This window comes from Nannobrachium achirus, assembly GCF_963921795.1.
Source record: "Nannobrachium achirus genome assembly, chromosome: 12".
Lineage (NCBI taxonomy): Eukaryota > Metazoa > Chordata > Actinopteri > Myctophiformes > Myctophidae > Nannobrachium > Nannobrachium achirus.
Window position 1 is genome coordinate 15,208,011 of NC_137832.1, and position 23,273 is coordinate 15,231,283.

The 23,273-nt window shown below is 40.9% G+C and overlaps 2 protein-coding genes across 4 annotated transcripts; both read right to left on the reverse strand.

The window, feature by feature from the left end:
• Positions 1–1,124: 1,124 nt before the first annotated feature.
• LOC308295149 (outer dense fiber protein 2-like) lies at positions 1,125–16,345 on the reverse strand. 3 transcript variants are annotated; one of them, XM_080738139.1, is made up of 19 exons: positions 14,778–16,345; positions 13,554–13,679; positions 13,099–13,227; positions 12,807–12,892; positions 11,775–11,904; positions 10,497–10,628; positions 10,170–10,217; positions 9,816–9,887; positions 9,495–9,611; positions 8,593–8,781; positions 6,741–6,826; positions 6,270–6,405; positions 5,865–5,975; positions 5,390–5,653; positions 4,221–4,321; positions 3,396–3,558; positions 2,024–2,149; positions 1,258–1,446; positions 1,125–1,226 (listed from the first exon to the last, which is right to left on the reverse strand). In XM_080738139.1, the coding sequence occupies exons 1-18, from the start codon at positions 14,871–14,873 to the stop codon at positions 1,300–1,302; spliced, it is 2,259 nt and encodes a 752-aa protein (XP_080594265.1). In that variant the 5' UTR covers positions 14,874–16,345; the 3' UTR covers positions 1,125–1,226; positions 1,258–1,299. The 3 variants fall into 3 exon arrangements, with proteins under 3 accessions (XP_080594265.1, XP_080594264.1, XP_080594266.1); XM_080738138.1 differs by having other exon boundaries at positions 1,133–1,446; XM_080738140.1 differs by lacking the exon at positions 9,816–9,887 and having other exon boundaries at positions 1,133–1,446.
• Positions 16,346–17,109: 764 nt separating this feature from the next.
• On the reverse strand, positions 17,110–22,221 carry LOC308295927 (protein SET-like). The gene is made up of 8 exons (XM_080739004.1): positions 21,963–22,221; positions 20,541–20,598; positions 20,291–20,433; positions 19,980–20,083; positions 19,768–19,881; positions 19,286–19,456; positions 18,830–18,961; positions 17,110–18,744 (listed from the first exon to the last, which is right to left on the reverse strand). Exons 1-8 carry the CDS (start codon positions 22,033–22,035, stop codon positions 18,721–18,723), a joined length of 819 nt encoding a protein of 272 aa, XP_080595130.1. The 5' UTR covers positions 22,036–22,221; the 3' UTR covers positions 17,110–18,720.
• Between the last annotated feature and the right edge of the window lie 1,052 nt (positions 22,222–23,273).

Genomic DNA, 23,273 nt, shown 5'->3' on the forward strand with positions numbered 1-23,273 from the left:
GAGTTTTCTATTATTATAGGTTCATTTAACCTTTTTTATTTGTTTTAGAGTTCAGACAGACAATGATTTAACCCATTTAGACCTGAGGCTGACAACGTATAGGTTTAACAGGTCTAAAAGAAATTATTTCTTTTTTTCTTATTTATGTATAGCAATGGTGTGCACAGCTATAAGATCCCAACTGAAATCCCTCAACAATTATGCTTCCCAAGGGGACATTGTTATTCAGTGCCTTTTGCTCTTGCCCAATTCCTCTTCAGTGCTACCTGAGGAAGAGCGCTGAACTCTAAACATGTTGTTTATATCTGTGTGATATTGTAGCCAGCCTCATACTCATCAGCTGCTCATGTGCTTCTGCTAGTCTATGAGCTTTCCAAGCTTAAATAAAATCTTCCAATTTCCTATTCTGCTTATGTTTAACTGGGCCAAGTTGGAAGGGGTTTCTGACATATCTGATATCTGTCGGTAAAATAGCATTTATACAGTTGTAAATAAGTTAATCATTTCATCAAAGCAAAGCAAAGTTTGAGATCAGTTGTAGAGGTTTAGGTCAGAAACAGAAGATTCAGCTTAGTGCAATTAAAGGAATTTGTCTTGGCAACATTCATTTATTACATAAAATTAAATGTAAAGAATTACATTTTGTTTCACTGGTTTCATCATAATTAAAAGAACATCAAAGTCTAAAATATGCGTAAGAAAAAGCTTGTATACTGTAGGTATTTTCCATCAAATATTTAGTGCTTGAAACATATCTGGGCAGATGTGTTTTGTATTTAGTTCAGGGACGTGCTGGCCATTGGGAAAAGCGGGACAACTCCCGAACAGCCGCTTCATTCCTAGCCGGTCCATTAGGAAAAAATTAATAATAAAATGTCGGCCTTCGTTCCATGTTGGGGGCTGGGCGGCCAACAAAGTAAATCGTCACTGTCGGGCAGAAACCTCGTATCTCCAAGTTTCAAATTTGTAGATTTTTTCGCAAAGCAAAGCCCTGCTTCATCATACAAGGCCGTCGCACAAAAGTAGTGAAAACAGCCGATCTACAAGCACACAACGCCTCGCACCGCGAGGCGTTGTGTGCTTGTAGTTTAAATAATTTTTTAAAATGATAAATACAAAACAAACGGTTTTGGACATGCAAGGTTTCCACCCGACAACGACGAAATATAACTCATGTCATGATCTGAAATGGCAAAGTAGCAGCAGCGCTACAGAGAGAGATCTCTCTCTATAGCGCGCAAAGAGGGCCTCTCCAACTCTTTTTCCCGGGCTGAATCAGGGGCCCAGCACGTCCCTGATTTAGTTAGCAAGTAAAGAGTCACCAAACACATTCCCATAGGAGGCTTTGAGAAAATGAACGTAGTTCTGTAGGCTGCGGTTTGTACAGTCTGACTGTTCCAGTCTGTCCTTCACGTTCTTCAACTGGCACTGGAAACGCCGCTCCATCTAGAAAGAAAAAAAAAGCTAGGTTTTTCAAAAAATCTTAGAAGGATTCAAAAGACACTTATTTTTCAATAGTTAAAGCATAAAATAATGATACACAAAATGTGTTGAAAAACCTATCTCAGTCACGTACACAGTGTGACGACGGTCTCATTTTACATTCCCCCGTGTCAATTTGGTAACAAGTAGGGCTGTCACAGTTATGACGTTTTACATGGCGATTAATTGTCACTCAAATTATTCGCGATTAACGATTTAATTGTGTTTTTGTCGCTGACAATTACATTTCTGTTTGGCTTGTAGGCTTTGAAGTTGCACATGGCAGATATGACACATAACCTAAATACACAAAGAAATGCCTGACATATTTGACAACTTTATACTTACAAAAGAACATTGATAGTGGAAATAGCCGACCTACAAGCTCACAACGCGTTGTGAGCAAGTAGATCGGCTATTTACACCATTTTTGAAAACGTTGAAAATATATGAAATTTTTTCAACATGGAAACGATGACGATTATGACAAAATAATTGTGATTTTGTCAAATAATATTAACAAATAAGAAATGTCACTCACTTCCTCCTTGCTTCGGTTTAGCTGGGTAAGTTCTGTCTTGGCTATTCTCAGCTGGCCCTCCAAGTCCAGAGCCTTGGACTGAGAGGACCTCTCTTTAGAAAAGGCCCTCTGCAGACTCTCATCCATCTGAAAAGAAAATGTAAAACACGTGTAAACATCCCCAGTACAGCTGCTCAGTTGAATACTATGGTTGTATGACTAGTGAGACGCCTCAGGGCGACATGCGACGCGCCAATTCTTTGCCATCTGGCCAGTGATGTATATCGGACCAGTTACCCATATATGGAGACCCCTGGTACCCATATACTGTATGGAGATCCGTGTACCAGGGTTCCCACACATTTTCACCAATTAATTTCCAAAACTTTTCCAGAATATTTAACCCAATTTCCAGGACTATATAACAGCAATGCCCAAAGACAGGTAGTGTATGCCAGTGGTTCTCAACCTTTTCAGGCTGTGACCCCTGAAATAATCATATTTTAACTGGGGACACGGAACCCTGAGGAGCACTAAGAGTTGAGGAATTTTGTATAACACGTTTCCATTGTGAAAATAGCAGATCTACATGCTCACAATGTTGCGAGGCGTTGTGAGCATGTAGATCGGCTATTTTCACAATTTCTGTAATATTTGACAATTTGGCCAATCATTTCATTTCAGAGGTATTAACAAAATCAATAACCAAAGACAACGCATAGCTATTCTTTCCAGGACCCTTGGATCAATTCCAAAACCTTTCCAGTACTGGAAAATATTTTTCTAATTTCAAAATATTTCCAGGAATTTCATGACCGTAGGAACCCTGATGTACTGTTTATGGAGATATGCTGTGAGAGCCCAAACATGCTTACTCAGTTATTCGTTATGTGAAAGTCCAATGATGTCTATGACATCTGACATCATACCCTTTTATGCCCATACATGGAGATCTGTAGAACCAGCCACACAGATATTGGCTGTTAGTGTGGTATGTGGCCGATGTGGCCTCCATATTTGGGCATTCCCATATGAAGTCCTGTTAGATATTGATGACATAGGGGAACTCCATATATGGGCATAAAAGGGATTCTGTTAGTGTGACATCACAGTGAAGTCAGAGCAGAAAATCCATTCTGTTAAGAGTGGTTCCCCTGACATCACAGTGATGTCAGAGCGACAAACCCATAGACCTGTGGTGTCACAGTGATGTGTCAGGGGAACCACAGTGTCAGGCGTTACTACAGACAGAGATACGTGGACAAGATGTGCCGGTTTTCACAGTTAACCGCGACCTACAGTCGCAATAAGCCGCTAGTTGTGAATATGTATTTAAGTATGAAGATCATGAGTTTTGACAGAACTTTTATGTGAGTGATACAACCTGACAGACCTGTCTCTTGGAATCCTCCAGGGCATGCTCCAGTTGTCTGGAGATGAGACTGCAGTCATTGGACCGCTCTTCCAGTTGTTGCTGAAGGCTTTTAATGGTTGCCTCCTTTATGATAACAACCTGAGCCTTGTCTTTGTTGTCAAATGTGATCTCTTCCAGTTTCCTAGATGAACAAGTGGAGGGGGGGTGCAACTGAGGCATATCATTTCAAAAACACAATATATCAAATTCGGGGTGGGGCAGCTACTGTTAACTAAAATGCTAATGTCTTAACATAGACCCACAGCTAACCAAAGTGTATAATGCGACTAGTCTTTTCAAATAGTGGACACTTTAAAGGACAGCTTTGTTTTTTTACAACAAGGGTTCATATTTTAGATTGTAATTAGAGAAAAGAAAAAGTGAGTGTTAAAATGTTTTCATTTGCTTCGTTCTATTGTTTTATCGTGTTTACCGTGCTAAAATTTGGGGCATGCGTACACATGGGGGCATGCATACAAGTGGCTAAATATGTATTTTTACACACAATAAGCCAGCAGTTTCTTTATTGCTATTTACAGTAACACTTCTAGCCCCCATAAGTCACATCCAACCATGAAAGGTTGCGTTGTATCTTGGGAATGGGCTTATTCTGTGTAAAATTACATATTTAGCCACTTGTACGCATGGCCCCAACCACTGAAATAAGAATCTCTAAAACAATAGAAAGTAAATGAAATAATTTTAACACTCATCTTTTATATTCTTTAATTACAATCTAAAATATGAACCCTTGTTGTAAAAAACTAAAGTTGTCCTTTAAGTGTATTTGTGAAAATCGTGTACCTCTCCAAGGTCTCCACATTATCCTTTAAAAGGTTATTCTCTTCCTGTAGAATCACATTCTTCTGCTGAAGGGTCTCCAGCCGACTGCCTTGTTGTTCCACCTATAGATACAGTATATACACATTTAGCATGATTATTGTCATGGTTTAAAACAGAGGTCTTCAACAGGGGGACCGCGAGCCCTAGGGGGTCCGCGAGCCCTAGGGGGTCTGCGGAGGTACTGCAGGGGGTCAGCAAAATTGTTGCTTGATTAAACCTTTATTTCTTTCAAAAATTGCCATTTGTCAAACATTTTCCACTTTTATATTAAAATAGCTTAATAATAATAGCTTGTATACATGATTACTGTGCAGTTGAAAGATTGTTTATAGTATTGACATTGGTTCTAGTAGTATGTTTAGAAATGGTATGGCCACCCTGCTCGCTGTACCTTTTACATGCATGTTTAAAATAAAAATAAAAAATACGTTGTGGCCCCGCCCCCCTCCCACCCTACGAGGTGGGAGGGGGTCCCTGCTCCATCTCCCCTTCAGTTTGGGGGGTCCCTGGCCTGAAAAACGTTGAAGACCCCTGGTTTAAAAGGTGTGCAGCTGTGAACAGCAGTGAACTAGGACATTGACTTATCTGGGAGGGGGATTTGAATGAGCGTACTGTACAAGCAATGTGAGTTAGGGCAAATATTCGAAAATTCGAATATCAAAGTCACTATTCGACGTTGTTCACCGAAGTCGAATATTCGCTTTTTTTTAATTATTATTATTTTTTATTGTTTTCTCTTTTAAATAATCTATACCAGGGGTTCTCAAAACGTTTTAGGCTGTGACCCCCAAAATAAACATATTTGAACTGGGGACCCCCACCCTGACAAGCACTTGGAATTGTAGGTATTACATTTAATGTGACTCGGTTCCGCAGATAAATATTGTGAAAATAGCAGATCTACATGCTCACAACGCCTCGCAGAGCATGTAGATCGGCTATTTTCATAATGTTCGCCTTCATAATGCTTACTTAATATTTGACAGTTTGGCCAGTCCTGCCGAATATATTCGACTATTTGAGGTTGAATAATTCGAATACTAAAAATCACTATTCGTGAATGCCCTAATGTGAGTGTACACAAATCATGCCCCTTCTTCTAAAACAAAACACACCAACCTACACTATACCTTGTGTCGGAGGTCAGAGAGGGCACTGTTCTGCTCAGCGCTCCTCCTCTGTTGAGCGAGCGTCTGTTCCTGGGCCTCTCTCAGCTGGGCCTCGTTGTGCCTGAGCTTCTCGGGCAGCGGCTCCAGCTCCTGCAGACGGCAAATGAGCTGCCTTCTGACCTGCTCTATCTCCCTCTCCAGGTCGCCCTTCACGTCCCGCGCCTCTTTCTGCACCATCTCCAGCCTCACGCGGTACTCCTCCGATTCCAGACGAGCTTGGTGGACCTGGGGGGGGGGGGGGGGGGGGCACAAGTGATTTTTACTAGGCCGGTAGAATTAATGAAAATATACTATTGAAATCACATATTGTAATTGAAATTACATTTGAAATATTCAAAAATGTTGATGTTTTGCTGAAATAATGTAACCCTAATTTACTAATCATCGCTGAGGTTTAGGCTAAAAAGGAGGAGAATAATGTTGAGGTCGATTGTACCTTAGTCTTATATTTGTCCACCAGGCTCTCGTGCTTTCTAAGAGATGATTTGAGCTGAAGGACTTCAGACTGAACAAATCGGAGTGTTTCTTCAGAGGAGGCCGATGAAGCCTTTGAAAAAATAAGATAAAATTATGGCAGAGCAGAATGGGGCATTTTCCACCTCTGGTTCATCCCATAGGCGCGAGAAAGAACCTGAACCGGTTCTTTGCCAGTCGAAAAGCGCCCAATGTGTGTAACAGTAATCACCACCACAAGGTAAAACCTTAGTAGTACTGATAATAACATACCTTCCAAATCCAGAACAAGTTGTCAGTTAGGAGCAAGTTCATAATAGTGTTTTCCAAGTTGTGATAAAGCTACCATTTACAGGTCTATTTACCTGTAACTATTACTATTACCTACCTTCAGTCTCTGGTTCTCCAACTTAGCAGAGGTACTTTCAGTGCTCAGATTATGCAGCTGGTCCAACAGCTCTTCTCTCTCTGCTCTGCCTTTGTCCTCCTCAGCATGCAGCTTTGAGGTCAGTTCAGTCACCTGGCTGAAAAAACAGTTTGGTTAGCTAGATACGAGATTTCCACCCGACAACGACAATATACTAGTGTTGTTGCTGCTCTTATACCACCAATATTACTGGGGTTGGTTGGTGCCAGACAGTAGCCCCCCGTGGGCCGCAAATGGCCCGCGGGCCGCCTATTGGGGAACCCTGATATACTGTATTGTATGACGAAAGATTGTAGGTAAGTTCTGCTATTTTTTCCTAATTCTACTTTTCTTGTAATTGCAAAAGATATTTAAAAAGAAATGAAAGAAAAAAAGATATAGCATAGGTTGAAGTGGTTAAAGTAATGAAGTGTCATGTCAGAGTGTGCTTACATTTGAAGGGAAGTGATTTCATCCTCTTTAGAGTGGTGGGCGCGCCAGTCCTTTGATGCAGAGAAAGCTTCTGCTAGTTGGGTCTCCTGAGAGAGTGCATACCGTACACATGAAATGTTACAATCTAAATTTAAATATACGTTTACTGGGTAGAAATAACAACAGCTAGCCTACTATAATATAACATAAATCAAATGTACATTTACAGGATACAAACAACAAGAGTCTGGGTCCTATCATTTAAAATGTGGCTTTTTTTGGAGGGGGGAGCTATTGTTCAATATTCAAGTAACACAGATTTTGCCCTTTGTCAAGCTGTTGTAAATGATGGGCTTAAGCCAACTATAGGCCCTGTGCATAACTGTAGTCCTGTGTTCACAGAAGGTGGCACAGCAGGCACTCCTGTTTCCTGTTCTGGTTCATTTGACCGTATGTCAACGTGTATATGTGATCAGGGGCGTCAATTGGGTATGGCAGGGGTATGCAGCTGCCATACGCTGGGTAAACGGGGTAAAATAAAAGTTACTTTTTTTTTGTAAAGATATTTTTATTTAGACAAAAGTCACAATTTCTTTTAGATTTTACACAACAACAAAGACAAAAGACAAGAACAATAAAACAAAACAAAAAACAAATAACCCACCAACCCAAACACACCCCAGGTACAGTATAGTTTCTTCCCCTACATTTGTATTATTAACAGCATATTACATATTACAATATCCCATTTAGTTACAAGGGCGCAATGATGGTAACAAAGACATAAAAGGGCCCCATATTTTCTTATATGTTGCTGGTTTCCTCCTGAATATAAAAGTTACTTTTAAATATAAATCCATGAATGTCTCGTTGTCTATCTGTTCTGGTTATTATGTTGTTAAATTACAGTAAAATAACTACAAATGCAAAATTTAACAAAATGGTCACTTTAACAAGGCATTATAATGATATTCTCCACACTTGTATTCTCCCCATCTTGACAAAATGGTATATTCCCAGGTTCCGCAAGTCAGCTGCACAGGTGCAATGCATTATTGTTAATGGTGGCACGTTTACTAACATGCCAAGTTTAGCTGCAGTTTAGACACCAGTCATGTTGCCATACCTTAACTTTTTCTGAACTGACGCCACTGTACGTGATATGCCGAACGGGACCGTAGCTATGCACAGAGCCTATTTCAAAAAGTGACGTCATATGCCGAACGGGACCGTAGCTATGCACAGAGCCTATTTCAAAAAGTGAGTTACTAGTAGCAGTAACCATTCAAGTGGAGGGAGATCAAAATACATTATGGTCGCGTAATGTGTGTCACGCATCGAAGATATAAGATCTACAAGCTCACAATGCATTGGAGCATGTAGATGCCAGCGTGCTGTGCCACACTGTCACAGCGGGGCAAACAAAGGTCACCCGGTAGTGAAGATAGAACAAGCTACAAGCTTCAACATTTTCAGGCCATGGACCCCTTAGTTGAGAGAGATGAATCGGGGAGCCCCACAACCTGTTTCCATATAGTTTCATCTTTTGACAGCACAATCATCAGTGTATTTTGGATTAATGTCAATTTGTACTGTCAAATACTTGAACCGTCAAATACAAAACAAAAAAAACGTGACCTTTCACTCAGCTCTTTGCCGCTGCGAGGCGTTGTGAGCTTGTAGATTGGCTATTCTTGGCTAAAGTTCTCCGATATATGGACGCTAGGTTTCAAGTGGTTAATATAAAAAAGGAGGGGGGAAAAAAGGTTTCTGTCACACAAAGATTTGGAAGACACCCTGTAGTAACTCTGAGTACCCCCTGTTGAAGACCCCTGAGCTACAGTATACGTTACCAAAGCCCCCCGACGGGTACCTTCTCCTGTAGCTGTATGGAGAGTTGCCTGGCTGACTCTTCAGCCTGCTCAGCCTGATGTTTCAACAGGGCAATAGTTTCCACACTCTGTCTCTCTCTGTCCTCCTCTCGCTGCTGCCTCAGCACCTGCAGCTCCTCCTGCAGAGACTTCAACTCCTGCCGCTGATAACCGTAGTTTTGCTCCATCCTCTGGTCCGCACAGATAAAGTGAACAGATTTTAACACATTGGCTAGGCCAAACCGAGCTCAGCTAAGGGCCATATCCCACACACAGGGTTCCCACACATTTTTTACCAATTCATTTCCAAACCTTTTCCAAAACTTTTCCAGAATATTTAACCCAATTTCCAGGACTACATAACAATAATTCAGCTCAATAACAAGTCGCTTACTCCTATGCGCAATGCCCAAGGACAGGTAGTGTATGCCAGTGGTTCTCAACCTTTTCAGGCTGTGACCCCCGAAATAATTATATTTTAACTGGGGACCCGTATAACACGTTTCTATTGTGAAAATAGCAGATCTACATGCTCACAACGCCTCGCAATGGCGTTGTGAGCATGTAGATCGGCTATTTTCACAATTTCCGCCTCTAATATTTGACAATTTGGTCAATGTTTAATTTGTAATTTCAGAGGTATTAACAAAATCAATAACCAAAGACAATGCATAGCTATTTTTTTCTAGGACCTTCCAGGACCCTTGATCAATTCCAAAACTTTTCCAGTACTGGAAAAATATTTCTCTAATTTCAAAATATTTCCAGGAATTTCATGACCGTGGGAACCCTGCACACATTTGAATAACAGTAACAGTAATAATCCGTGCCACTGTGACCTTTTTAGCAAAACAAATAATAAAATATTCAATCAATCAATCAGTAATTTTGCTTGGTGACAAACCTGAATCTGAGCAGCAAGGTGATTGTTCTCTGCTTCCTTCATGAGTAGCTGAGTTTCGAGATCGTTGCGGGATGACTGGAGGGTTTTAGATAGCTCTGCAGTAGTCATTACGCTGTCCTGTAATTTGGAAGATTGTGGCACGAATACAAGCTCCTATTAGTACAGTGTGATAAAGGAATCCTGTAACTTGCAAATTAATTCACCCGTCAACTTTGCATGTATCAACAACCATGATATGAGGACCAAAGTGCAGTACCAGTTTTATTCTTTTGTTTTTAATTGGCCACTTATATGTGGTAAACATTGCAGAATCATCAAAACCTTTTGAAACTCCAAAATCTCAGCAAGCTTGGTAGCCTCTTTCTCTTTATTGTCGAGTTTGGCCAAAAGAACCTGGAAAATATAAATATACACTAATATCATTTGGGCATTCGTTGTCAGGCATTATCAGCCTTTATTTGCCCTGGCTAGGGGGTGATAAAAAGGACAGGGAGGGTGATGAGCTGATTGGTTATCTGCCATATCTTCCATGGGGATAATATGGCTGGTGACCAGTCGGAGCAAGCTAAGTGCCATACAATATATTGTGCTATAGATTGTTTTGTATACATACTACCTGACAAAATAATTTAAAGGGAAATAACAGAACTGTTAAATAATTGGCTAATTACTCACATTATTCTCTGCTTCACAATCGGCCATTCTCTTTGTTAGTTCGTCTTTCTAGCAGGGGAAGAAAGGAAAAAAAAGAAACACTCATGTTTTGGTTTGGAGCAACTGAAAGTCTGTTACTCTTTTACTCTCTTACTTTGGCGCTTTAAGTAAAGCTTGCCATGGAATATGATTGACATTGTGAGTTCGGTTTGTGCCTGTGTGGACTGCAGTCTTTACCCTGCACCTGACATCAAGTTCTGGAACCATTTTCTGAACTCAGCATCTGGATTAAACTGGTTGTGCCATGGATTTTCATGAACAGAAAAACATTAAAAAAAAGGAACTTACCTCATAGTCGCGCCACTCTCTGAGACGTTCCCGAAGGATGCGGTTTGTGTTGTCAAATATCTCAATCTTTTCTAACAATAACTCCCGCTGTCGTCCGAGTGAAACAGCATCCATCTTTGAGAGTCGTTTATCCTAAAACATGGAGACATACTCATCAACCTTTTGGCCTTGCCGAACAAAGACCTACCCAGGATTCATTCTTTGTCACTTTTTAACTAATATAACTAATTGATTGACGAATAGAACAGAGTACTTTGAGATACAATGGATAACATCAATTACAAAAGCGGGTGAAAAAAAAAAAGGGTAAAATAGGGTGAAAAAAAAAGACAGAAGGGGGCTTAGTCTATTTACAAGTCTCAAGTAGCAGCCGTCTGAAGGTGACTTTTCAGACCAATTTTGTGTATGGCATTCCACAGCCTTTTTTAGTGTTAAATCTGGGTTGAACATGATTAGTGGAGCTGCCTCTGGTGTTGTGACTGTGGATATCCTTGACGTTTTGGAAGTAGTTTGTCAGGTACATGGGTATCTTGGAGGTGTAATCTACTTATGACAAGAATATCTAAGAAACACAGGCCCCTAGCGAAGCAGCATTGGCCACCCCTCCAGTTTCTAAAGTTAAGTCATATAAGACATGCAAAATAGGGCCCATAGAGTTCAAATATTTATGTTCAATTATGAGGCATATATCACTACATTTATATATGTATAAATGTTATATATCACACTGACTGTATATGTATGCACTATATACTGTATATAATTATCACCCATCTATAGACTGTCAAGCACCAACAATGCATGTGTTCAATTCCATAGTCTGATGTAGGTATAGGAAATGTATATTTATACTTGTGTCCTTCGCTTTTGCTACGTGTCTGAGCTGTCTGTGTCTGTTTGTTTTTTTCTGTCACAAAATGCGAAGATCAATAAAAAATATTATTGAAAAAAACAAAAAGAAAAGTTATATATCACACACATATAATACAAATATAATTTTCCTCACAAACACAGACAAATCTGCCTAAGGTGTGGTCCAGGGCCAGGCTGATACCTAACAAATTAAGTACATAGGATGCACTGGCATAAGACGAAAATGCAAATGATCTACAAAGCAACGAAAATAGACGATCTATAAGCTCACAGCGTGTCATGTTGTGAGCTTGTAGATCGGATATTTTCACCTATAATGACACGCCCAAAGGAACACCAGGTTAAAAGTGGCTAAGCATTTTCTTTTTAACACCATTGATAGCAAGACTTCTACGCCATATTTACCTTGGGCAGACCGTCTACAGTGTCCTTCAAGGCCGACAGTTGATTGGCTATGGAAACACCGTCAATCTCAGCTTCTACCAGTGTTCTCAGGAGCAGGTCTATGTCCCCATGGTACACCGCAGAATCTGATCTGAAAGCAAAGGTTGATATTTGACAGTATTATATTCAGTAGTAGTAGTAGTAGTAGCAGTAGATTATATTTCTTGAGATCACCTTTCCTACCTCGTAGAGTTGGCAAGGAGGGACAACCTTGGGTATTTGAGTTTCCAGCATTTAAATGGTTTGTTTCCCTGTTTTTAGTATATTTGTTTAACTGGACATCCTGTAACTATAAGCTGTGGTACAACTACCCACATCGTATTTGCAATATCGATTCCAAACAGAGACCTGTGCTACTTGCACCTCCTCCTGCTCCCTCCCCAGCTTCCTCTCAGTCTACACGCCATTTGCGTGTAGACTGAGTAATAACCCCAGTAATAATGGTGGTATAAGAGAAGCAACAACACTAGTATATCGTCGTTGTCGGGTGGAAACCTCGTATCTCCAAATGTGTATGTTCTTTCGCAAAGTAAAGCCCTGCTTCATCATACAAGGCTGTCGCACAAAAGTAGTGAAAACAGCAGATCTACAAGCACACAACGCCTCGCGATGCAAGGCGTTGTGTGCTTGTAGATCGGCTGTTTTCACTAGTTTAAATCATTTTTAAAATGATAAATGCAAAACAAACGGTTTTGGACATACAAGATTTTCACCCGACAACGACGATATCTGAACTGTCGCTGGAGTAGTGGGAATGCCACTGTCGCCCCCTGCAATGTTGTGGCCCTCGGCTTGGTACCCTAGACATAATTCGGCCCTTGGGGAAAACTAATTGGGGAACCCTGCTCTACACTCTCCTGTCTACATAAAGCAAACAAAAGGATTTGCCTAACTAATCAACCAAAACTTTCTGGGTTCAATTCTGATATTCTCTTGCTTGGTGAACTGTCTGTTGAGGCGTTGTCTCGGGCGACAGATTCTCTCTGAAGTTACCTGATGTTCAGATCTTTGGATGCAGCCACCAGCTCTTCCTCGTTCATACATTCTGACTGTCTAGAATCCTTCATTCGCAGCTTCGACTGAATAGAGAAAACATAAACAACATTCTTTAGCATTCACCCCTGCTGCTGCACACACACACACACACACACACACAATTAGACTTGACAATTCTCAATTTTCGAAACAAGTTCATACAGTTTTGAGGCATCCACAGTAGGGACAATAAAATATCGTTTTGAATGATTATAGCTCAAATTATTATTAGTATTATCATCGGCTATACCTCATTCTTAGGTGGCCCTGCGTCCATCATCAGCCTGTCAATCTTACTGCCATGTTTCTCACTCCAGTATCCCTCTTCAGCATCCTCTTTTTTACTGTGTGATCCAGATGTAAATGTCTGGGAGGACCTCTAAAATATGAAAATAAACGAATGCATGCATGGATAATCTCTCCGTTCACAATTTGATACTGTTTTCACTCGGGAAAACAGGAGTCGTCGCATCGAATCAACACGTCACAAAAGTATGGCACCTACTCTTACAGAATTTGAAAACTAAAACATAAAACAAATGACTTCTTGAACAGGTCTTAAGAAATATGAATCGACAAGCTTGAGTTGACCAGCCAGCCAAAAATGCATCTAGCGTTTTGTAATATAAGTCTTCATAGCTACAAAATGCATAAGGACAAATAACAGCAGGGTGAAATAATATAAACGCATAACAGTCAAGAGACCTGCCACTTGTATGAGCCGACATCTCCCCGTGAGGACACTCTTCCTGGAGGAATCCATGGACTGCGGGACTTGGACCTGGCAGTCGGGTAATGGTTCCCAGCATCTGGTGTTTCTCTGGTCCTGATCTGCATAGACGATAGTGTGACAGGGTGCATTGTTTAATGGCCAGGGACCATGATGAGGCGTCCTTGAGTTATTATGTTGTTAAATTACAGTAAAATAACTACAAATGCCAAATTTAACAAAATGGTCCCTTTAACAAGGTATTATAATTATATTCTCCCCATCTTGACACAATGTCTATTCCCAGGTTCCGCAGGTCAGCTGCACAGGTGCAATGCATTATTGTTAATTGTGGCACGTTTACTAACATGCCAAGTTTAGCTGCACTTGAACAACCGTTCCAGGCTGCCATATCCAGCCGTAGAAACAGGGACAAAATAAAATGTACTTCTTAAAACAAATGTATCATGCCTGTTGTTAAGGTCGCGTGCGTGCAAGACACCTGTCATGTTGCCATACCTTAGCTTTTTCTGATTTTTTTAAAACATTTTAGCACAAATCTTTTATTGAATTTGGGGGTCCTTGACATTGTTGCCAATAATATGCAGCTTGCTTGACTTGGCTAGCACCGCCTGTGACCTCACTCATAGGGTGGAGGGTGAGGTCACAGACGTGGCTAAGCCTGCTTGACCGTAGCATCGTCACCTGCCTTACACACAGTGTAAAGTAACTAAGTAGATTTACTTAAAGGGATAAAACAAATAAAGAGGCGGGGTTTCTCACCCATTGAGTGTTTCCAATTCCTAATACTTTTACTTCTACTCCACAATATCTCAGATACAAATATTGTACTTTTACTCCACTACATGTATTTGATAACTTTAGTTACTACTAGTTACTTTGCTGGTATAAATTATAATATTATAAAACATACATAAACCACTTTAGTATTTCACAACGCATTGTGAGCTTGTAGATATGCTATTTTCTAACATTTTGTACTTTAAGTACATGTTGATGGCAATACTTTTTTCACCACTGCTTTGCTTACATATCTCATCTGCGAATAGAGTACACGTTTGGCTTGACCCGTGATGCAAAACCGTTCCCCACATATGCAAAAGAGACCTCTATGAATGGCGTTATCTCAATATCAGCATGCATAACGGCATTGTATATTATGCAGATGTTAATGGTTAATGTGTCAAAGTAAAACAAACCCGTGAGGTCTTGGGACTTCTCATCCGATGGACATGTACAGGCGTCTTCTCGGAGACATGGACATGAACGGGCGGCGACAAATCTCGTGTCTTCATTCTTCATCTACGGAGTCACTCTACAAGACACAGCATTTCGGACGAGCAGAACATTATCATATTTATCCATACGGCTAAATAATACTGGACGCCTCTAACTCTAAACTAATATAGTAATATACACAGCAAGCAGCTAAAAACCCTGACTTCTTTGTGAAGAAGACTTGTTGTGTTTGACTGCAGTAGTAGTAGCGGCTTGTGGTTGGTTGATTTGTAACAGATCGTTATGTGATTGGATAACACGCAGGCTTGACAAGCGTTACTAGTAGCAACCAGGAGTAGCAACAGACAACAAGCGATACTTGTGCAAACTAGCCCTGAAACACGACCGTCATGGTTCCGCGTTGACAGGGGTTCGTGCAGAGCGTCTTAATTAGCCCCTTACAGCTACCCAAACATTCAGATTTCACAAACAAAGTGCTTAATAAAGTCTCACACGTGTCTAAATACGGTACGCTCTACTATAATTACCCGTAGCCTCAGCATTCTTTAATAAGAAGCATTTTTATCCGATCGTTTTATGTGTTTCCTCGTATTTCCTGGTTTTCCCCATGCGCACCAACCCTATCTATGGACGCTGAGATGTGGGCGTGGCCTTGCAAAAATCGGTCCGGAAATACATTGGAAAACAAAAAAACGATCGGATAAAAAGGCTTCTTAATGTTCTTATTAAAGAATACGGAGGCTACGGGTAATTATAGTAGGGCGTACCGTATTTAGACATGTGTGAGACTTCATTAAGCATGTTGTTTATGAAATATGGATGTTTGTGTAGCTGTAAGGGGCTAATTAAGTCGCTCTGCCCGAAACTATGTTAACCCGGAACCATGACGCTCGTAAGGACAGTCATGTTTCAGAGCTAGTATCTCATATAACATTATAACAGACGGATAGAACACAGTACTTTGCACAGGATATCATCAATAACAAAATGTTGTAAAAGTCTGGAATCCAAAATGTAGTACAAAAGTATTAACAATCAAAATTTACTTAAAGTAAAAGAGTAATCGCATTTCCCCTTGGTGCTACATCCTGTTGTTCTATGATCTACTTCCGCGCACATGCGCACTCGGGAAAACAGGAGTCGTCGCATCGAATCAACACGTCACGAAAATATCGAATACAACCACGTAATTATTGGCTTTATCGATCGGACACTCGCATCAAATTCATTTTAGAACGTTTTTTCATATAAATAAATAAGATCAAACTATTGTCCACCGATGTCAGTTCGATGCGCCATCATCCGACCGACACGGCGGCGCACTGATATGCCTAATTTTGTGTATACCCCGTCCACAGATCTACAAGTTGACAACGCGTCATACAGCGACTTCGTTTTTAGGTTGTAGATCTGTTTTTTTTTCTCTCAGGGCGAGCGACACCGCCGTACGATGGAAAATAAACGAGGCTGTACAACTTAGCAAAGCTAGTTTCCTTTCCTGTTCCTCCATGTGCGTGTGAAAAGATGAGTGGCCCACGACTGCTGCCATGTCTTCAACAGCTGGAGAGGCTGTTCTGTCTGTTGTTGTGTCTACGGTTCGATCCCGGTGGTGCCTGCAGTGTGGAAAAGGAGGGGGACAACTTGATACTTTGCAGGGCGTGCGGTCATGAGCTGGCATACGCCAAAGACATACACTTTGTCCCCAGTGAACTGGCGCTCTCTACTTGCAACGACACGCTGATCGGAGACAAGCGAGTGAACGTGCAACTTTTTGAAAACCCCCACGGTCACCGGTTCGAAGTCATAACGCTCAGAAAAGCGGACGTTTCTAAACATTGGCCGGCAGACAAGCACTTCTCCTGGTTCTCCGGATACTCCTGGACGCTGGCCTCTTGCCCAAGATGTAAAACACATCTAGGTGGGTAAACAGTTGCCTACTACAACAATATATTGTATGGGTTAACTTATAACACGTGTATGGTAATAATATCATTGTCAATACTTCATTACACTTTAGGTTGGGCGTTTCAACCCAGCGACTGGCCAGAGACGATCACAAGCAAGAAGTTTGAGGAATCGGACCAGACGTTTTTGGCTCTCATCACCCATCGATTGTTAAGAGAAGACTTTGCATCAAGTCTGCTAGTGACACCAAAATCTTTTATGAGCTGATGTATTTTTTCACCCCCCGTTTGTATAGGCAGCTCCAATGCCTACATTGCATGGTTATTATAAAAAATAAAATGTTGTCCTCTTAAAGAGTCCCACACATTTATACACAGTAAGTTTTATTGTAACAAAGCAACTTGTACACCTCAAATTTAAAACAGTTTCTTTTTCCCCCCAGCGGAAAAGAAAAGGGTGATTAAATGCAATTTCCATGAGTTAACAGGTCATATTTCCCATGAAGCAGTGGGGGCCAAAATTTACAAGCTTTTTTTTCAATTTTATTATTTATTAAAAATGTCATCTCAAACCTCAATGGATATCTGTAAAACAATACAATGAAAAAAAAAAAAAGTCCCATAGAAATGGTGTCAAAATAACAACTCTCCCTTACAACCCACTCCCCACCTAGCCTAAACAGCCTTTAGATGTCACCTTTATTTATATTTACTTCTGACATCAGTCTGAACTTGAACAATGTAAAACTCATGCAGCTTCACTTTCCATGAGTAAATCCAAACAATGCAGCAGGAAAAATGTTTAGCTCCATTATGACTTCCTCAGTTATGCCCAAAGTGGAAGAAATGCTGGACTTAAATCTCAAGTCATAAGATTTACCAAGTAATTTTGACAACTTTATTGAGCAAATTTACATAACATTTCTTATACTCAAGGTAGAAAACACCAAGAACCATTTTATCCAGCTGCACGCCAAATCATCATGATGACTGCAGGCAACTTCGAAGCTATTCAATTCCCTCCATTGACAGCCCTATTTGTGAGACCGCAAAGTTAAATCCGTTGCATTAAACGATGCTCACCAATACTGGACGTCTACAGAAATCTTGGGTTATCCTCTCAGCAAAGTCTTTATTTAACAAAGTCACCTTTCTGTCAATCTCCATTATGTCAAGATTCCGGGTGTTTTAACACCAAAACCACTTTGGTCACACCTGGCAATGAGCATAGGTAATGCAGATGTAAAAAGCAAATGAATTTAAAAACTCATTTGAATCATGCCGTCATGGAGTTTGACAAATGGTTTCTCATGATAAAGACTGAGGATAACCCAAACTTTCTAGAGAGGGCTGTCAATGGAGGGCACTGCAACGTAGGTTAGATAGCCTTGAAGTTGTTTGTGGCCATCATCAAGACTTCCTCCCAAGAAAACAATTTCTGTCCAAACTCTAGATCTGCAGAAATCTAAACTATCTAGGCGGCATCTAGAGACCATCCAGTCTACTTCCCACCCATCCCCAGCTTAGTCCCCTAACATTACAAGTGATAGGAATGAGCTGGTACTTGTTAACCACATAGGGGAAAAATAACAGTTTATTCAAGGAATTAACGCCCAACAGAAGAAAAATAATATATATATAAAAAACAAACTGGAGGTCTGCTAGCACTAGGTCACTACACCATGGCTTTAGTTAATTTACCACACAACCTTAACCAGGAGGAAATTTGTGTAAATTGACTTCAAATTCTACTCAGGATGCCGTGCTGATTCTATTTTTGTACATTTTTATTTTTGAGATGAATTTGGGGATGTTAACAAGTCAGGGCAAAGTGCCATTGGCTTTAGATGAGTCAAAGGAGAACTTAAACATGGCACAAACAGGTGAGAGGCTTCAGAATGGAGATGAAGCACACAAAAAAATAAACTTGCTCCTGATCATAGGTGAAAAACCAAACAGGGAAGAAAAGGTTGAGGGTCTCGGTAGATCCATGATCATCTTAGTCATCTTCTCCGTCATCATCCTAAAAATAAGAAATTAACAGTCATGATGGTACACAAATACAGCTGCCAACATTGACAGGACTTGATAAATTATGGCATCCTTACCTCTCCATCTTCACCGTCATCTTCCTCGTCTTCCTCTCCATCTTCATCACCCTCCTCATCTATGTCCTCTAACCCCTCTTCATCCTCGTCATCGTCCTCACCTTCACCCTCTTCATCATCCATGTCAGGAACCTAAGACATAAATTGTAAGTTACAATGAGCTCAGGGTTGATTCTTAAAGATGCAAGTATTCAACATTCTGACTTCAAACCCACCAAGGCAGAACGTCTACAAAAATGACCATGAAAATGTGTGCGAGTTTGAAATGGTATAGAACAACCTGGGAGATCTAAAGTAATTGAAGATTCAAATCCCAGCAGGGGTGCAATGTTCACTTGTTGTACCATATTAACAGTGCAGGTGAATCAAAAAGCTGCACAGCTGCAGTAGCTATGACCACGCTCACACCAACAGTCAAAATCACTGATGATATTCAAGACGGCAAAAGAAACCTACCAAGTAGTACTGCAGGGGGTTAGGCCAGATATCGTCCTTGATGACCTCTCCGAGCTCATCAGCCCCAGCATCAGCATGGTCAGTGAACCAGGTGAAGAAGCTCTCTGGCTCTTCATGTTGCCTCTTACGACCAGCTTTGTTCTGCGTCTGGCTGGAGCGCTTGGTCAGGTCCTTCAAATAAGACAAAGAACAAGTTGGAAAATGAATATTGGCACATACCTGATATTTTGCCTTGAATGCAGCCTTTTCATTTATATATAGATATCACATTTTGTTTAAATCATTAAATCAACAAAATAAACTCAAATTTTAAGACAGCGCATTAATCAATATTACTGTGCATGTGCCAGTATTAGACACAACAGTCCAGTTTTAACTGTAGTTCCTGGGAATAATGTCTCAAGTTGGTTACCTTGATTATGTTAAGAAGCATTGTGTACACCAGCCTCACTGTTAACGAATGTAGCCCAATTAAAACATACCTTTCCTGATTTCCATTTGATTTCCGTCGACTTTGAAGATGGGTCTCCGCTCTCATTCAGATGGAACTCTTTGGAAAGTACTTTGTTTTCAAAGTACGGATTTTCATCGAAATACTAGAATACACAAAGGGCAGAGATCAAAAAAATGCAACATGAAACAGGGAAAGGCTTAATCGGCCATGTGAAAAGCGATCCATGTAAACAATACTTACAAAATCTATTCTGTAGCCCGACTTGATGTCTTCAAATTCTGTCACCTCCACCCGGCTCAGGTAGTGAAGCGCCTCCTCATCTTCCTCCCCCAGTAGAGCAGATACTGCATGCAGAAAATATCATTAGAGCCTGAACTTTGCTCATACAAGTTTATAACTACACATACAAGTTTATAACTACAAAACTTTGATCCAAATCCTGTGTTTAGCATGCATTCAGAGAGCATTAACTATAACACCAGGCTGACATGTTTTACATTACTGAAATAATTTCCACATGTAAGCGGCAATGAACAAATTCAAAAGCTTACCTTGTGGATGGTTGACAAATGTGGTGACCCAGAAGTTGGGGATTTTGGCGATCAGTTCTGACCTCTTCTGAAAGAACGGCTGACGGAGTTTGTTGTATTTCTGTTCTACTTTTAGGATCTCCTCACTTGCTTGCTCATTCAACCTGAAAAGTACAAAATGTGGAAACTGTAGAACTTCCAAACTCATTGGTGACAGCCTGACCATTTCTCACTATTCACGCTTAAATTCAGTTTGCTTCAAGGGTTTTACCTGTCAATTTCGTTTTGAACCTCGTCGATGTGTTCGATAGCTTCCTGTTGCTCTTTCTCTGTAGAAAAAAAAAAGAATGGGAAATGCATGTGACCAACATTGTCATTTAAATCACCAGGAAGTGAACTTTTTAATGCAACTCATACAACAACAATACGTGCATTAAAATACTAATATAACACTAATAATGAGTAGTATACATAGTTTTCTTACAAACGTTCATGAGTGTAATCTTACAACATCAACACATGAGTGTAAATGCGTTTCACTACAGTACAAGACCGGTAGCTACTAGCTAATACAATACCACGATGAAAAAAATGGCTCGCAATTTTGACTGGGCAGCGATCTAACAAACTGGTCAAAACAGTGGAGGGGATGCGAGCGTCCAATGGCATCGCTCAGTGAGTCCCAGTTCAGCAGGGATCTCACCCAGCGTATCCTGCCGGCTGCGACCCAGAAGGCCGCGTGGTTTAAATGTGGGACGTCTGCACACACACACGATTGTGTCTATTCTCCCGATCACTAGCGACACTAGCCTAAACACAAAGGCCTAAAAAGATAAACAAAACCGCCACATAATATTAGCGTGTGTAGCAACTAGTCCCAATTAAAACAATATTTAACTTCTCACAACGACGCTGTAACACACCAAACCCCCAAAGTGTTCAGTTTTTTTTAATCGTGGCGGGATGAGCAACATAACAAACGTCGTCAGCCATTAAACAACACTGCTAACCGGCTAATCGTTGCTAACAGCGGAAAGGCATAACTTTCTTTTATTCGTTTTTGTTGCTCCGATTGATCGCAAACGTGTGTTTGACAAGGCACGATCAGAAACTAGCTTTAAGTTATGGCCAATATCGCCTACCAATAACATCTCATTCTGTTCATTCAATCACTTGGCCTAGCCGTCGAAATAACAAGCGGCCATGCTGGGTGATGCTAACATCAACTAGCTCAACGGGGCTTTGCGCTTGAGACTTCGTCGCTGCGAGCTCATCAAAAACAGTATTTTCACGTGAAAAGGGATACGTGTTTAAAACGGCGTCGTTTTCGTCGATTTAACACAAACGCCGAGCAGGAATAAAACGCGGCGTTACGATAACGTGGCCTCCGAAGCAGCGGTGTTGTGTGAACAACAGCGGCACTCGGGTCAGCAAGCATGCTAACAAACGCGTTGGGGTTTAGCTAGCCTAGCGGGGGCTAACCACAGCGACGCTAAATGTAATGTACGCAATAAAGCCCCCGCGCCAGCAACAAAGCCGGGGCACAGCCACGGTCCACGACCAAAGTCACAATACATTCATCCCGTCAAACGTTCCAGTCTCTAAATGCACACATTTCGGCGTTAGAAAAGAAAAGTGAAAATGGCGGTTGAACAAGGAGGCCGCCATTCCACAAGCCTCTGCCTTCTCTTACCGGAGGTTTCGTCCGCTCCGTCATGGTTCGAGTTCAGCTCCTTTTTACTCACTTTTGCCGCCGAAGCCGACATGTTTTAGCCTTTTTATCGCGACCTGGAAAACGTTAACTCAATGTTAGTCAAAGCTTCGCGTCGTAAGCTTCGTGGTTCTCCCTTGTTAAAGAGGAGATAACCAATGAAAGTAAAGTTGTGTGTGCCTGTAAATGTGCAGAGAGAACAGCCTGCGCGCGCTCTCCTAACAACGTGCTCCGCTTCGCCTTTCTAACACAATGTGAGGAGAGCGAGAGCAGCGAGGAAGTCACAGCACGGCGCGAGCCGCTCGCTCTCGCGCTCCTTTCATATCAATTGAGGCGCGCCCCCGCCGACGCCAAAAAGAAACAGCGTTGGAGGAAAAAAAGTACTTGCTCCATAATAAAGTAAAACTGTAAAATACTTTTACGATTACAATTTACTTGAGTTAAAGGAGTAGTTCACCCCCAAAATGACTTTTTTATCTTTTGATTAGTGATTAGTCACACCATGGGGACTTGAGTTCAATAATATTTTTTTTGTATTTGCTACATTCCTAAGACAAAAAAAAAGTATAGTAAATGTACCCCCCATTGAATCTGGATGGGGACCCAAAGGCATGGGCCTGGATGGGGACCCAAATACAAGGCCCTGGATCGGACCCAAATGCATTTGTGTGAGAATCAATGGGGGTAAATATGTACTTGACCCTTGGCCCTAAATGTACCCCCATTGAAGCTGGGTAAATAAACTACAATCTTTATTTTTATCTTAGGAATGCGCCGAATACAAAACAATATTATTGAACTCCATGGTGTGACTAATCAATAGAAAAAAAAGTAATTTTGGGGGTGTACTACTCCTTTAGCCCATTCCCACATGGGCCAGATAACAGATAAAAAAAATCTCTTTCTCCATTCAAGTGGATGGTAAGATGCAGATACAAAAAAATATTGTAGGCCTATTGTAAAAAAATATTGGGGAGTAGTTGACCCCCCAAATTGAAAATGTATTTCAAAAAAATGTATCCCCATTGATTCCGGATGGGGACCCAAATGCATTTGGAATCAATGTGGGCAAATTTACTATAATAAAACTTTTGTCTTAGGAATGCGACAAATAGAAAAAAAAATATATTCTTGAATCCAAGTCTTCATGGCGTGAGTAATCAATAGAAAAAAAGTCATTTTGTACAGGCTCCTTTAAGGTCCTGCTTAACCTTCGTCCTCGGACTCACCTCACCCCTACTACTCACCATGCAGTCTAGCGTGGGGTGGCTCAAAGTAGATGACAGAGTACAG